The sequence below is a fragment of the Malus domestica genome, chromosome 08, assembly GCF_042453785.1.
Source record: "Malus domestica chromosome 08, GDT2T_hap1".
NCBI classification, from domain to species: Eukaryota; Viridiplantae; Streptophyta; class Magnoliopsida; order Rosales; family Rosaceae; genus Malus; species Malus domestica.
The window spans coordinates 7,421,559-7,438,609 of record NC_091668.1 but is presented as its reverse complement, the minus strand read 5'-3'; the positions used below and the strand labels follow the sequence as shown (position 1 = coordinate 7,438,609).

General features: G+C 38.2%; 2 protein-coding genes across 2 annotated transcripts; both read right to left on the bottom strand.

Annotated features, from left to right (window-relative positions):
- Positions 1–1,934, bottom strand: LOC103441094 (uncharacterized). The gene is made up of 2 exons (XM_008379792.4): positions 1,598–1,934; positions 1–662 (listed from the first exon to the last, which is right to left on the bottom strand). The coding sequence occupies exons 1-2, from the start codon at positions 1,754–1,756 to the stop codon at positions 288–290; spliced, it is 534 nt and encodes a 177-aa protein (XP_008378014.3). The 5' UTR covers positions 1,757–1,934; the 3' UTR covers positions 1–287.
- A 1,485-nt stretch (positions 1,935–3,419) lies between these two features.
- LOC103441095 (probable inactive receptor kinase At5g67200) lies at positions 3,420–6,902 on the bottom strand. The gene is made up of 2 exons (XM_008379793.4): positions 5,161–6,902; positions 3,420–4,141 (listed from the first exon to the last, which is right to left on the bottom strand). The coding sequence occupies exons 1-2, from the start codon at positions 6,557–6,559 to the stop codon at positions 3,543–3,545; spliced, it is 1,998 nt and encodes a 665-aa protein (XP_008378015.3). The 5' UTR covers positions 6,560–6,902; the 3' UTR covers positions 3,420–3,542.
- Positions 6,903–17,051: the final 10,149 nt, after the last annotated feature.

Below are 17,051 nucleotides of genomic sequence, written 5' to 3'. Positions count from 1 at the left end.
TGGGACCAAAATACAGGTATTACAAGATTCTGTATTAACCATACAAGGGAATGCATTTTATCGATGTACTCCAAACCAACCGATACACAATCTCGACATCCTTAACCAAAATATTCATATATTCGACTTGCTGCTAGTCTATATCTGACAATGCTGACCATTTGAGAGGAGCTGGAACCAGTAGTAGCTACTCTGGAGACTCACAGAAGTTGAATAATAGTACAGAATCACACGCGTTGAGAGTAGCTTGCAGAAGTGGGCTTGTATCCATTCTAGGAGCGTGCACGTCAAGTTTGGCAGCACCAGTATGCGTAGTGCTCGTCTTTGCGGTGATTGCTAACAAGACCTCCGCATTGTAAACAAATGAAGCTACTCCCATCTGAAAATGCATCCAAAACAATCTGCATCCTGCCAGTTTCCGCCAGTATGGAACTTCCTTGACCATCGGGTCCAAGACCAACCGATGGACCACCCACGTTACATGCTGCTTCTGGTTCAGTCTTTGAAGGATGAGCTTCGGCAATTGCACACTCGGCAAACAAAGAAGCTAGTTGATCAGCAGCAGAGCTTTCTTGCAATCTACTTTTGTACAGCTCACGAGCACGATGCAAGGACTGAAATACAGCCTCGTCCCCACCTCTTGTTCTCATTGCCATAACAACCTGTGCCAAAAACGAAATTAGCATGTGATGAAGGTTCTCAATGGACACTGCTTCTCATCATTCTAAGGCTTCTAACAACATACATATGTCATCTCTTCGTAGCAGCTCAATGATTTAACATTAAACGTAAATGCAGAAGCATCTACAGACATTCATTAGACATACATTGGAGGTTCCAACATCTAGATAGGACTTCATCACACTAGACTAAACCCCACGGAGATAAAACAAGCAAATGATAAACACTACATCCCTCTATATCAACCATTCAGGCAAATCCCAAATGCGAGGAAGATCCTAAATGTAACGTCGGCTTTGGTCTCATGAATTTATTAGATAACATTTGGATGTGAATTCGTAGTGTGATCGAACAATCAGACGTTATTAGTCAAAAACCGTGAAATGAATTCTCTAGCTAAGAAGCTTAATCTTTGTTCAAGAACCCCTCTAAAGCGGTGCTTCGTGATCTCCAAAATCACGACACGAACGCCACAACTATCGACCAACACTATCATTTTGTCAATCTTTAAGTAATAAGTACTAGACAATTAAGAAGTAAGAGAATTATCTTCCTCATCCAACTATTTACGCGAATCGCTTGTGTTCAGCTTCGAAAATCCAAGATATGGTAACATGAAAATCCACTTTTGTTCCAATTTATAAGCACCATATAATGTTCTCTTTACAGTTTACACATTCATACATGATTCCAATCATTTTCTCAACAAAAAAAAAAAAAAACAAGAACAAAAAAATCAGTACAAAACGGGCAGGCAAAATAGTATAAACCCTAAAATTCAAAACACATTAACAAGAATTAAATACACGTCACTCAATTTCTATGAACGATGCGAATCAAACCGAAGAAAAATTGGAGGAAGCTGATAAATTATAAAAAAACAAATACACAAGAAAATGATGAAGTTGAAGATTACCGCTTGGAGGGCCTGGGAGGGCTTGCCTTGATTGAGGAGCTGGCGAGACAATGTGAGCAAGTCCCTGGCGACGTCACCTTGGCCGGTGCTGGACGGCAGCTCCGGCCGCCCAGCCGCCGTCGTCTCCACCTCCATCATTTCCATATCCGTATGGTTCATGTTGGCATTCTCTAATCTCCAAATTGCACGCCGATTTCGTATTTGGGTTTTAATTTTTATAGTCGGAAATGTTTGACGAAAGAAAGCTGGAGGATTCTAGCAAATTCTTCAGGTTAAAGATGTCGGCTTCCTCGCCATCTCTCTCTCTCAGAGCGGTCCCAGATGTTTTGATGTTGTGGGCTTTCATTTCGGATCCTTTCTTTCTGGCCTTTTTGTTTATTGGGCTTCTTGGACCCATAACAGCTTCTAGTCCAATACACATTTTTGAGCAATTCTTTTTTTGCTATTTTAGCAAAAAATTGTTATTTAGATTGATATAACTTCTCACTTTGGTATCTGAGATTTGAAATTGGTAGTTGGTCCCTGAGTTTGTCTACTATCAATCATTTTGGTTCTTACGTGAAAAATCTCCATTTAATATGGATAAAATGACAAAAATATCAAATCATTTTGGCTCATTGTTTATTAAATTGAGAGTATTTTTGTTATTTTGGTCTTTATTGAACAAAATTTTCACAGAATGACCAAAATGATTGATGATGGACAAACTCAAGGACCGACCACTCTTATTGATTTTAAATCTTAGGGATCAAAGTGAGGAGTTATACCAATCTTAGGGACCATTTTGGCTAAACAATCTTCTTCTTTTTTGGGGTTTTTTTTTGGGGGGGGGGGGGGGGGGAGGGGGTTCGATGGAGTAGAATTTTCTCCCCTCCAAAACTACTCCCCTTCACTCCCCTCCTCTCTCACTTTTCTCTTTATTTTTCTTTCTATAAAGAAGTGAATACAAGATGTTAATGTGATATAATAGTGACTGTTCAAATAGGGGAGAAGGGAAATGGAAGAGAATTTGAAGGGAAAAGAATCTTACTTCATGTTCGACAGCTTTTGTCCCACATCTAATCAACTTAGCAACTGATTATGTTTGGGGCAAATATCGATGTTGAACCCACTAGTAGCGGATTGTTGGAAGGACACTACTTGGTTGCTGAAAGTTTAACGGCCGCTCCTACTAATGCTCAATCACATTTAGACACGTGTCCAATTTGTATTACAATTTCAATTATTTAGACATGCATCCAAATATAATAGAAAGTCACTATGATGTTGAGTGGGACCAAGGCAAAATTAGGTGGGTCCACTCATTCACCTGAGAGCTTGAGAAGGGTGATGTGTGGGACCTCAAGTGAAAACTTAAACGAAAAATAGCAAGAACGTAATCAGTTAAAAACTTTCGACCAAAAACAAAAAAACCAGTTGAAAACACAATCATACGCTGCATTCATGTTCACCACCTAATTTCTCTGAACTATAGTTAACTCTTCATCAATTGAATTTACAACCTGTTAGGCTGTCTCTACACCCCCAGCTGACAGTCCTTGTCATTACCTCATCATTTATGACAAGTCCGACAACCAATCATTCATACACATTTCTTATAGCAGTATCTCTACCCAATCAAACATTATGACTTGTTTGAACTTTCTCCCTAACAGTTCTCGAATGATTTGAGTCCTTCTGCGGTATCTCAACCCAATTACAAATTGTGACGTGTTTTAACTTTCTCACTAACAGTTCTTGAATGATTTGAGATACCGCAATAGTGACGTTATGGTTTCAGTTTTCTCTCCATGCAGAAGGAAGCTAAAGATCACAAACAATGTAGCAGAGCAAAAGTGACCATTAATAATTAATTTACCATAATCATGTGTGATGAATCTATTTCTCTCCTCTACAAAATAGTTAATACTCTTAGGTGACTGATCTAGTTAGCTACCATGTGTGTTCATCCCACTTCATTTTCAACCTCCTCCATGGATGATATTGTCTCATCTTTAATCTCCTGTAACATCTTCAACACCTGCCACATAGTCGGCCTCTGCTCCGGCGAAGTTGAACTGCAAGCGATCGCCACCTCCAGCAGCATTGCCATCTTATCATGCCCATCATTTTGCTCATCTTCCCTCAAGGATCTTACCCATTTCATCGTATCATTGGGCGGCAAAACCAAGTGCTGCGATGGAGGCTTCCCCGTGAGAAGCTCCACCAACAAAATCCCAAATGCATAGACATCGGACTTTGAAGTTGGTTGCTGCTGTTGATCATGATGATCGTGATCATTTGATGAGTTCGTGCGAGTCTCTGGGGCTTTGTATGCAGCTGAATCTGGATCCTCCTCAGGCGTTGGGGTAGTTGTGGCGAGAACGGAGAGGCAATAGTCGGTGAGACATGCTTCGAAGTCGGAGCCAAGTAGGACGTTAGTGGACTTGAGATTGCCATGGACGAGTCTCCATGCTTGGTGGATGTAAGAGAGGCCTTGTGCTATGTCCTCTGCTATTTTCAAGCATGACGTCCAGTGCAGCGGCTTTGCCCTAGTTGATTTTCCTGCAACACATCGATCATTAGAAACTTGGTTTAAGGTTAATCAATTAACAAAAGTATTTTATTTCAGTTAATTACTACCCTAAAAAACAAGAAAATGTAACGTTCATGAACATGTTGCATGCAACGCGTGTCCCACATTCACGATCACGTGCTACTCACATCATATAGCAAATGTAAGACAGTCATTCCATCAACGAGTGCCAGAGAGTTTTAGCCTTGAAAATGCTAATGAGACGTAATTTCAAAACGTAATCATGCCGAAAACCAAGAAATCATGTCCAATAGGACAACTCTCGCATCAAGTGATAAGCAATAGGCTAATCAGACCAAAGTAAGCAGTCAATTTTTGTTTTCTCAACTGAGATTATGGAACCAGCCAAAAGAGGAGGAAGAAAAAATCGAGACATCCAAAATCCGTCAATTTCTTATGAGGAAAAGGTCAAGCAAGTAAATGTGACTTGGGATTGCAAGCCAACGTACAATCAATATGAAAAGAGTGCATCACCATGATTCTATGAACACTATACAAATATAATCATTATGTCAATTCCTAGAGAGAGACTACCCTACACCTTTCATTTGGCATGTTAGCGTGCCGTTTTATTGAAAAGTTAAAATACATGACACCGTATTATTAGTCTGAATCTCAACCCCAATTCCTAATGCTGTCTTAATCAAAGGAGATTCTTAGCTATCCCGAGACGTGTCTATAAACACAAACAAAAATACAACTGGTTACTAAGCAGATTGTCCCATTTTATTCACAACCAAAATTCTCGGCGTCGATAAAGCAAAGAGGTGAAGAAACAACCAAATCTAGTACAATCACCATGTTCTATAACCTAAAAAGCATGTAAACATAGTACTAAAATGTTGAGATTAAGTACGCTTACGTGTCAAACTCGTATTGGCTCCCCTAAATTCTTCATCCACAAAATAGTCAAAGAATCGAACAACAGTCAAACCGAGTCAACCCAACTCACTCACTCACCCACTCAACTGAAAGATTTGAACATTACCGTGAACGAGAGAGAAGACGCTGCCGTTGGGCTGGTAATCGTACACCAGCAGCCGCTCGTCCTTCGCCTGAAAATACGCTCTCAGCGGCACCAGATTCGGGTGTCTCAGCGCACCCACCGACTCCAGATGCCGCTCGAACACCTCTCTGCTAGTCCCACCCAACTTCCCGGCATCGAGCCTCTTCACGCTCACGATCAAGCGGTTGTCCAGCACCGCCTTGTATGTCGTCCCGATGGTCCCCTTCCCCAGCAGCTCCGCCGACGCCCGCATCAGCTGGTCCAGCGAGTACAGCTGCGACTCGCCCGCGCAGAACATTAGGCTCCCGCTCTTCACTACTTGAATCCCCTGCGCCCTCTTCACCTTCTGCTCCAGCTCCTCCTCTATTTCCACCACCGCTGCCGCCGTATCCTCCGCCGCAGTTGGTCCCCCAGAATTAACGGCTTTTCGGGTTTGGGATTTCCTCTGTTTCTTCACCGCGATTGCGAAACAGAGGAGCGAGCAGATCAGGACGAAGACGCCAGTGGAAAACCCGATAATGAGGGCGGTTCTTCTTGGGATTTTGTGACTCGGCTGAGTCAACTCAACGCCGTGGATATTTTCTGCACTGCTCTGCCCGAGCGCCCTCGTGGGCGGCGGAGCTTCGTGAACATGAGTTGCGCCGAAAAAGGGTCTCGTCCGGTTGCATTCCTTATTCACAATCTCGCCGCAGAGGCCTGGGTTCCACGAGAAGGATGATGCACCGAACCGCAGCAGAGTCGGAGTGACGGGGATTGCGCCGGTGAGGTTGTTTCCGGAGACATTGAATGTCTGGAGCGTGGACTGGTTTAGAGGCGGGACCGGTCCACTGAACCGGTTCCAATCCAGCCGGAGGTAGTACAGCCGGTCCAGACCAGTGATTAGAAATGTGGGTAGTGTTCCGGTGAGGTTGTTGTACGAGAAATCGAGGGTTCGGAGGCGGTGGAGGGAGGAGAGCGACGGCGGGAGGGAACCGGCGAAGGAGTTGTGGTCGAGGAAGAGCGTTTTGAGGTTCGTGAGTCCGGTGAGGTCTGGAAGCGGTCCGGTGAGCGAGTTGTTCTGCAGACTCAGGACTCTGAGCTGGTCTAACCGAGTCAGGGTGTCGGGCGCGAAAATGCCGCCGAGGTTTTGGGACTGGACTATGAAGCGGACTAGTTTGTACCGGGCGCCGCATTGGACGCCAGTCCAGCGGCAGAAGGACTGGACGGCGGTGGCGTTGGAAGAGAATGGAAGGGCGCCGTGTAAATCCGCTTTGGATTTGAAGGCGACGAGGGCGAGAGCGTCGGGTGGGAGTGATGGTTGCGTGCCTGAAGGCCTAGAGGAAGTAACAGTGGAGGTGGAGAGTGAGAGAAGAAGTAAAAAGATGTGCCATTTCTTGAACATTGTTGAAGAAACGGAGCGTAGCTGTCTGTGTGTGGTTTGTAATTTGCAGAGAAGGCATGGAGAAGAAGAGAGAGGGCGAGGGTGCAAGCAGAAGGTGACAAAAGCATGCAAGGAGCAGATGTCGGACTGCAGAGCCCAGAGTCACGTGAAAGTAAGTTCCCAAAGCCAGAGGTTAATATGGGTGAGGAGTTATCTGATGACGTTTCAAACTAATCAGTGAATAGTAATTATTTTTCGTATCTCTAAATCTAAATAGAATAACTATGTTAATAGGCAATAAAATATTAATGTTTTTAATAAAAAAATATTTTATTTTAATTTGGAATATGACTTTTAATCGATCTCATCACATCTATATATTATTATCCGAAAGTACAATTTTTGTAGATAGATTTCGATAAGATTTTTAACTAATTATGTCGCACGACGTGTCCTTCCATGTTTAAAATTGTTGAAATATTGAAATGTGGTGTAAGGTGGGAGAAAATGGTAAGGTATTTATAGAAGAAGAAAAAATTATAATTTTTAAATTTTTTTTTTTAAATTTCTTATTAACTTAATTAAGCTGAACTGTTAGATTACTATAAAAAAATTGAAATCCAACCGTCCAAATTGTGACACGTGTTCCCCCGAAACATTTCTTTTTTTTCTTATTTTTTTTTAAAATGAAAAATCTGAATCGTTGATCTGGAAATCAAACGGTCCAAATTCAACTGCTACTTAGTGGGTTGCAAAGTGGGCCCCACCGCCTAAAATCTTGTCAATAACACGCCCCCACGTGCTGGTGTTATGCATGCGCCTAATACAAAAAAAATTATAACGTGGCTGACGTCAGCCTTGCATCACTTCTCCTTAGGCGCTCATGTCTTGGACTTGTGCATGAGCTCTCCCACGGGCTCTCCCTTAGCCCAATTGCCCAAATGGGCTGGCGCCACTTTGAGAGGGGATTGGATTGCAAATGGGGAATAATACTTGGTTATTCAAATATAAGTAGAAACTCCTACTTAAAATTTCTCAAAATTGTTCGTTAGCAATTTATAGAACTTTGTATTTATAATCAAAATCATTCATCTTATAAATCATTCTATAAAGATCGCATATGCAAAAAATCAATTAAAACTAAGGTCATTTAGTCATCAAACTGCTTAAAAACAAATTAACGGTATTGGTAAAAACATTACGAACCGTCTATGTATTTGCTAAAATAGATTGACTAAACGACTTTAGTTTTAATTTATTTTTTGTAGAGATAATCTTTATAGTGTGATTCATAGTATTAATGGTTCTAATGATAAGCACAAAATTATGTGATTAAAACACTAAGAGTTTTGAATATATTTGAGTATCGAAGTATTGTTCAATTTAAAATGTGTGCGTTGTATTGATTGTTCAGCGAATTATTGATCATCTTATCATATTTTAATTAATTTGAAGATCATTTAGTTATTTATATGTATAAACAAATGATGGTTTTAATTTAATGATTAAATGAATTTAACGGTTAAGATTTGTCTAAATACGTAAAAGTGCACAAATGTAGAGATTCGGGATCAACCGTACAAAACATAATATAATTTATTGCATTTGGTTTTTTGTCAATTGATTTCAGTTACCCTAATTAACAAAATCATTAGTGCCTGACAAGAACACTGATCAATGTGTTTAGTTGTATTTAAGAATATTAGTGCAAAATAACATGATTTAGACCAATATTATATAAACAGAAACATTGTTAAGTATGAATTTCCACATACTCTTCCTCAAACTTTATGTGCACGTTAAAGAGTAAGAATATGTGAAAGTTTGTGTCAGTCAAACAAGAAACATTTTTTTAAGAGAACCTCGGGATAAAAGTTTGTTTATTAATATCGTTTGTATCATATTTAGGGCATCCGTATTTATATCTTGTATAAATACTCAAATGACTCAAATGTAATTATGTAATAAATGAATAGTCAAATATGTAATAAGTGAGGAGCCCTTATTCTATAAAAGGACTCCTCAATCTCCTCATTATGAGAGGTCAAGGTTTAGGTCATGGGAAAAGAGAAAACATCTCAGAGAGGGCAAACACATAAAATAGGCTAGAAAGCACACTGCCTCTAGCCTTCTTGTATATTCATCATTTAGAGTGAAACAATATCAACATTAGTGTGAACGTAGCCCAAACATTGGGGTGAACCACGATACGTCTTGTGTTCTTTACTTTCTTGCAGATTCACGGTCGGGTTTATGTTGTTCCAAGATCCCTCCGGTTTTGTGCATCAACAAATACAAAAAAGATGATTACACATAATTACGTTATAAAGCAAGAATCATAATAAAATACAAAAAAGAAGAGGGGGACATATGACCAAATTCCTCTAAAATAAAACTTAAAAGGTAAGAGCATGTAGAGCAAGCTGCAAAACAGAAATGAAAATTTACAGTGATTAGGTAAAAAAAACACACACACATTAAAAATGGGAGACTTATATATATGCTGATATGCCCAAGAAATTTGAATGCAAAAAAGGAAGAATCTTTATAGGATGAGCGAATATCAAACAAGTGAAGACGAAAGCAGCCCTAAACAATGTTTAAAATTTCTTATATTTCCATGAAAATCTCCACAAAATAAGAGAAAGTTATGGAAATGGGGGTAAAGTCTAAAATTCATCTTATATCGGACAAACTCTTAAGTTTAGGCTAAAATCGACATATATCGTAAATATTTTTGATAAATTTGTTAAATTCTGAAAAACTTTTATATTTCATCTAAACCAATGTTTGACAATTCCTAAAGTTTCATTTTAAGTTTTCATCATTTCTATCGAAAACAACTAATATCAATATCGATATTTCCACAAATTTGCATTTCAATATTTTCACCGATACCGATATTTTAAACACTGGTCCTAAATTAACTAATTTATCAACACCTGCATTCATTTCTTGAGATGTATGAGAACAATAGAAAACCATTTGCTGCAATTGGAAAATACAGTTTTCCATCGAACCCAAACAATCAAGGGAGAAGAAAAAGAATCATAAGCAAAATGCTATGCTAAAATTTAGTTATATCTAATTTCAACCAAAACTTTTTTTTATTCAGTTACGAAAAAAGTTTTCGAACCACTAAATTTATAAAACCCAAAATGTACTAGTTCTTTTGATTTAATTTTCCGACAAATTGTGCTATCAAAGAAGCAAAAACGTGCGAAGAACCTGGGGTAACCTGAACTAAAGAAGGAAGGCAAACAAGCATGTTACAATTACAGAAGAAATTCGAATCAATGATTTTCATATTCTTGTTTTTTTTATTCTGCACTATTCCTTTCGCATTAATCTCTTAACTTTTCAATTTAAATTTTTTTTATAAAAAAGTTTAATGAAAAGGGTTTGAAAACTTTGAGTTTTAACGATAAGAACAAAATAAAGGGTAAAGTGAATAGTATAATGATTAATTTTTTAATGTAAAAATATAATTTTTCGTTAAAGTAAACAGTATCATAAACTTTTTGTTAAAATTCTCTTAAAAAAAGACGGAAGACAGCAGAGTGCGAAATCACTTCTCTGACCATTTCTTACCTGACAAGAAAAGAAAAGAAAAATAAAAGAAAAATGTTATTGTTTTAGACACGGATTCCTCATTGCATGTGTGATTTGCCCTAACCTGTTACCTATGTGTCCGTCTAGTAGACTAGTAGTCTATCACCGTGCTTTTTGTCCAATTGGCAATGTCATTTAAAGGATAAATTTTTTATGGATAAATTACATAATAATTCTTTAGATTTGAGGTCTATTACAACTCCATACAATATCTTTAAAACATTTCACTTTCATACTTCAAGTACTATTTTATTTCAATTTCATACATCCGTTACATTTTCCATTCATTAATCTGTTAAGTGCTGACGTGGCTGCTAATGTGTCACATCATGTGACAAAAATAATAAATTTTAATTAAAAAAACCTAAATTTTCTATATATATATATATATATATTAAAATTAAAAAAAAAAAAACCTATTGCATACCCCGTAAAACCCCCCCCCCCCCCCCCCCCCAAAAAAACAAAAACCCAAATCTGTCTATCCCTCAGATCCCCGTAACCCATATCCCTAGTGGGACGCTCGTCACCCCAGCGCCCCCCCCCCCCCCGGGGCGATGCAGGTCACCTAGAACCCGACCCCATCCCTTCTCTCATCTGCAACCCCACCACCTATCCTTTTCTCCTCTCTACACAACCCCTACTCTCCTCTAAACACCCCCCACTCCTTAAATCTACAACCGTTTCACGAACCAGACGATGGCAAGACGGGATCTGGGTTTTTTGTTTTGTTTTTTTTTCTGGGTTGCATGTATGGGGTCAGGGAAGAAGATGAAGATGGGAGAGAATAGAGGGGAAGAGGGGGGGGGGCGGAAAGAAGGGTTTTTTTTTTCCTTCTCTTTTTGGGTTGCATGGAAGAAGATGAAGATGGGGGAGAGGTTTGGGGGTTGTGGGGAGAATAGAGGAGGAGATGAGGGGAAGAAGGTTTTAGTTTTTTCTTTTTTTTAATTATTTTTTTTAATATTTAGAAGATTTAGTTAAAACAAAATTAACATTTTTTTTTTGCCATGTGACACACATTTGGCAGCTATGTCAGCACTTAACGGATCAATGGATGGAAAATGTAACGGATGTATGAAATTGAAATAAAATAGTACTTAAGGTATGAAAGTAAAATGTTTTAAAGATGTTGTATGAGATTGTAATAGACCTCAAACCTGAGGGGTTACTATGTAATTTACCCCTTTTTTATTGTGACGGGAACACAAGTAATACACTACGTGTTTTAATAGGATGGTGATAAATTTTATTTTTTAAGTTATTAATTTGTAACACACATATCTCACAATTTATATAATGATACATGATGTACCACTCTGTGTATCGATCACACTGAAAAATCTCTCAATTTAAAGGGCGATGCATTGCACTCTGCTTTGATTTGCATGCAAAACACGTTACTGTATCTTTCTTCTTTTATATGGACCGCTGTCAGCCTAAGCTTAAAATCACTAAAACTTTGGGCCTAGTTACTACATGTCATAAACAAGTCGTGTTGAGCTTCCTTTGCAGCCCAAATATCTTTTCTCCATTTAATTTGAACGATGATTATATATATATATATATATATATATATATATATATATATATATATTATTTATTTATACACGTATGCATATATATGGGGACAGATCCGTAATATTATTTTTTTATACAATTTTTTTACACAAGTTTTTATAGAGCGCACTCCGTAATATATTTCAACGATCCAAACCGTTTATATGAATAAAAAAAAAGTTATATACATATATAAATGGGGAAGACAAAAGGAGTAAGGCTTTCATAATCTCATAATTATCCTCCTCTCATAAGAATTAAAAAAAAAAAGACATTAACAAAAAACCTAGAACTCACCAACGTAGTAGGACTGTGGATGGTTAGTAATTTTATTATTTTCTAACTAAAACAAGTAAAATTAAAGCATTAAAAAATAATAATAAGACAAAAAAAAAATGATGAAATAAAAAAGATACGTTTGTGACAAGATGCTAGTATATATACTAAGAGCCAATCCAAGAGGTGTGGTGATTAATCCTATTGAGGGGTTAATTTGGTGCGGCATCATCAACTCCTAGAATTTAGAGCATGAACTGCTACAAAGCAGCAGGTCGCTACTCCTTGTGAGGAAACTGAGGATGCTCTCTTTGCTGGACGGCATGTTCGATGGAGGCGGCCCAACTATGGGGTATTAAAGGTTAAACGTGACGCGGCCTGGTGCGGGGAGTCTATGAAGGGAGGATATGGTTGGGTAATAAGGGACTTTGCAGTGCTGTTGCAATTGGCAGGCGAAGAAGGAGGCTTATGTTTCAACATCGCGGCTATGGTTGAAGCTGTGGCGATCCGTGCAGCATTGATGGTATGCATAGAGATGGGTTATGCTATGGTGGACGTTGAGTCTAATTCTTAATTGTTAGTTCGAATGCTTAATGGGGAGTATGCTGTGGTGGACGTTGTGTCCCAACTAGGAGAGGTGAGGTTTTTGTTTGTAGAGCAGAAAGAAAATGTCGCTGCTCATGCTGTAGTCTCATATGTTACCTCTCACATAGAGGTGCTTTCCGTTGGGATTCTCTTGGTCCGGAGTTCCTATTTAATATTTTTGCTGAAGATGTAAACATTTCTATTTGTATTTAATAAAATTTATCTCACAATATTTCCACTTAAAACTCTCTTTCACAATGAATATTTACTTAAACCTTGTTATAAAGAAAAATAATACCTAGACTTAAGTGTTATTGCACTCGACTATTGCCTTATATATAAGAGGCTTTTTTATCTTGATTCTTACAGTCATCTTCTAATATTATTAAATTTTCCCGGAGCACATACATTCATCAAGTACACAAAATTTCAAGACTAAGTTTTCGCACTATTATATCTCTTGGGATGTGAAGCTTTGAAGTGCCACCGCCCCTTTATCTTGTAAACCAAGCAACATTAGAACATTTTCCATCCTCATCCCCCACGACGTTTTCCAGGAGTGCTCCTACCCATTTTAGTGACCTGATAACAAAAAGAGATTCTCAGTTCCATATTTGTTTCCAAGCACTGTAAGTTTGTGAGTGTCAAGGAGAATGACTTGTAGTTCTCGACCAACCTGTAATTCAATTTTGAGTTATCACGTTGAGAAGATACATACTTACTTGGCTGAGATTGGGAGTCCTAATAACATGCAACTATGTTCAAGGAACCTTATCATGTTTTGACAAGAGTTCCTTATGGAATAGGACTATATCGAAACCCTAATCAATATAGAATATCTGGGTATCAGTTGATAGACCTGATATCAAGGATGGTTGGCTATATATTAGGAGGTCCCTACACTCACAACATTATTCCATTATGAGCGTAACCCTATTCTAAGCTTGGAACTTCGGGCTGTTGAGTGTAGAAGATCTCCTCCTTATCTTCCTTCTGCAATGGCGAGTTCTTCTCCAGGTAAGCATATTTATTTTATGTATGCATCCTTATATGTGCGTGTGATTCTATGCATGCAGGGTTTTAATGACTTACGTGTGGTATCAGAGCAAGCCACTGTCATGTTTAGAATCCGTATATGCACTATAACCTAATTAACAAAGTTCACGATCCTGATAAAGACTTCCGCATATGAAAATTGATATAATTATTGTCAATCACTAAAACATCATGCTATTGAACTAACATCCGATTTCACTTATACACTCACATATATCAGTATATATGTGTACATATACTTGTTCTGCAAAATTTTATTTGCAGGAAAACGATGGAATATCTCCGGACCTTGGAGAACTAAACTAAATGGTTGTTGTCACTAAATGACTTGATAGTCAAATCCTTTTTGTGAATCATGATCAATTTCAACTCAAAAGTGTTTGTATCATGTTTTCAATTTAACGGTTCAAAGTTGAACATAATGATTGAACTAATGGTGAATATATTTTGTGTTAATTCTAAAGAATTCTTATATTCAGTCATGTTTAATTGGTGTATAAGTGAGATGCAAACAATATTGATGCAATTTTATCTGCTCAAAAGTGTTAAAATTGTGTCGTAAATATGAAACTTTGTATTTCAGTTGTGCAAACCCTAATATAATCAGTTTTCGATCCAAATATGTGACTGGAATTATATGACCTTTTGATGCCATTAATTGTTCATATCTTGAACTTTTAGTGATGAACTTATGAGAACATATAACGAATAATTATGGTTGATGCAGCTATGACTTCTCTCAACTTTTCTAATATTGAAACCCTAACTAGTTCCAATTATAAGAAGTGGAAAGAAGACTTAGAGATAGCCCTTGGTATGATGGATTTCGACTTGGCCTTAAGAGAAGACAAGCCTGCTGCACTGACTGATGCAAGCACAGCAGACCACAGGTTGAAGTTTGCTCAATGGGAGAAGGCAAACATGATGGCTCTTATGATTATGAGAAGGGCTATGACAAGCAGCGTGAAAGGTGGTATTCCAAAGAGTGACAGTGCAAAAGAATTCTTCGATGCAATAGGAAACAAGTTCAAAGAATCTGAGAAAGCTGAAATTGGAAATTTTCTCACAAAACTGACATCCATGAAGTTCGATGGTGTTGGAAGTGTGAGAGAACATATTCTGAAAATGTCAGACATTGCACAAAAGTTGAAAAACCTTAAGCATCCATTAACAGATCAGTTTTAGTGCATATGGCATTAAATTCCTTACCTGCACAGTACGACCAGCTAAAGGTGTCATACAACACTCAGCAGGCAACCTGGGACATCGATGAATTAATTTCCATGTGTGCACAGGAAGAATTGAGGCTGTCAACTGATAAGGTGGAGACCGTAAATCTTGTTCACACTGCAAAAGGCAAACATGTTGTTGATCAATCATCTGTGGCTGCTGGTAAGCCGAAGAAAACCTCAAATTTTTCTTCTTTTAAAAATGCTAACCCTCTTAAACGATCTCAAAAGTTTAAAGTCACTTCTGAAGCACCAAAGCCTTGTTATTTCTGCAAAGAAATTGGTCATTTAAGGAAAGATTGCCTTGGTTTTAAAAACTGGCTCGTTAAGAAAGGTAATGAACTCAATGTTTATGTTTGTTTCGAGTCAAACTTTATTTATGTTCCTCCTTTTAGTTGGTGATTTGATACTGGCTGCTCAATTCACATCACGAATACCTTGCAGGGCTTCTCAAAACTAAAGGAGAGAAATAATGAAGTTTACAATGTTTATGTTGGGAATGGGAGCAAAGTAGCAGTCGAGTCTATTGGCAGTGTCTCTTTAAAGCTTTCTTCTGGTTTCATTTTGTTTTTAAGTCCAGTACTTTATGTACCTTCTATGCGAAGGAATTTAATTTCAGCTTCTAAGTTAGTTAAATCAGGTTATACTTTTATTGGAGACAATGAAAGTATAAGACTTTTTCATTCAAATAAATTGGATACTTTGCTCGGTTATGCTTCCCTCTATGTTGATTTGTGGCAGTTAAACTGTGAGTATTTACATGAATGTTTTATAGTCTGTCATATTGGTTCCAAAAGATTATTTCAAAATGATGATTCCCCTGCACTTTGGCATAAAAGACTCGGCCACATATCCAAAGAAAGACTTACGATTTTATCAAAACAAAACCTCATACCAAATCTTGATTTTGATAAACTCCCAACTTGTATCGATTACTTCAAGGGGAAAATGACCAACACCAGAAAACTAGGATCCACTAGAAGCAGCCAACTTTTAGAGATCATACACACAGACGTGTGTGGTCCTTTTCCAAATAAAACAATCTGTGGAAATTCATATTTTGTCACCTTCATTAATGATTTTTCTAGATATTGTTATGTGTTTCTAATAGCTGAGAAGTCTACGGTCCTTGATTGTTTTAAATATACAAAACTGAAGTAGAAAACCAACTTGAAAAGAACATTAAAATAGTGAGATCGGATAGGGGTGGTGAGTATTTTGGTAGGTTTACAGAAACTGGACGACATAAGGGCGCCTTTGCATCGTATCTTGAAGCCTCAGGAATAGTTGCTCAGTACACTACTCCAGGTACTCCACATCAAAACGGAGTGGCATAAAGAAAAAATAGGACCCTGAAAGATATGATTCGAGCTATGTTTTCAAGGTCTAAACTTCCAATTTTTCTGTGGGGAGAAGCACTCAAAACAGCCAATTATACACTAAATAGGGTGCCAAGCAAGGCTGTCAAAGTTATACCTTTTGAAGCTTGGACAGGTAGGAGGCCAAGTTTCAATCATTTCCATGTCTGGGGATGTAGGGCTGAGGCACGGTTTTACAACCCTCAAGAACGGAAGTTAGATCCAAGAACCGTAAGTTGCAGTTATGCTGACAAGTCTAAAGGTTTCAAATTTTACTACCCGGATTCCTGCACCAGAATTCAGGAGACCAATAATGCTAAATTTATTGAAGATTTGGAAGAAGGAATAGTGCAACATAGCAGCTCACAATTCGAAGAAGTTGGGGATGACCTTGATCAGGTTTCTGCAACAATCAATGCACTACCACTTGTGGATCAAGAAGGTTTGTATTCTCTTCCCATTATTCTCCCAAGTGCTCAGTCAGAAAATTTCTCAATCATCCTAGAAACTGTGCAACCACCAGTACCTGAGCAACCAATTCTTGAGCCCATAGTTGCTCAGACCTTGCACCAAGAGCAGCTGCATATTAGACAGTCAACTCGGCAAAGGAAACCTGCGATCCTACCAGATTTTGTGTATTTACAAGAAAATAAATTCAATATTGGAGATAATGATGATCCTATCACTTTTAACCAAGCCATCAACAGCCCGAAGGCAGATTTATGGCATGCTGCCATGACTGAAAAACTTGCAGCTATGGAAAAGAACAAGGTTTGGACGTTGGTGCCACTCCCATGCAATGCCAAACCCATCGGATGCAAGTGGGTGTTCAAAACCAAA

Coding starts and splice junctions, on each gene's coding strand:
- LOC103441094 (XM_008379792.4), bottom strand. CDS start 1,756: ATGAACCATACGGATATGGAAATGATGGAGGTGGAGACGACGGCGGCT. Junction 663..1,597: donor CCTCCCAGGCCCTCCAAGCG/GTAATCTTCAAC, acceptor TTTTTGGCACAG/GTTGTTATGGCAATGAGAAC.
- LOC103441095 (XM_008379793.4), bottom strand. CDS start 6,559: ATGTTCAAGAAATGGCACATCTTTTTACTTCTTCTCTCACTCTCCACC. Junction 4,142..5,160: donor CGTCTTCTCTCTCGTTCACG/GTAATGTTCAAA, acceptor GATGTGTTGCAG/GAAAATCAACTAGGGCAAAG.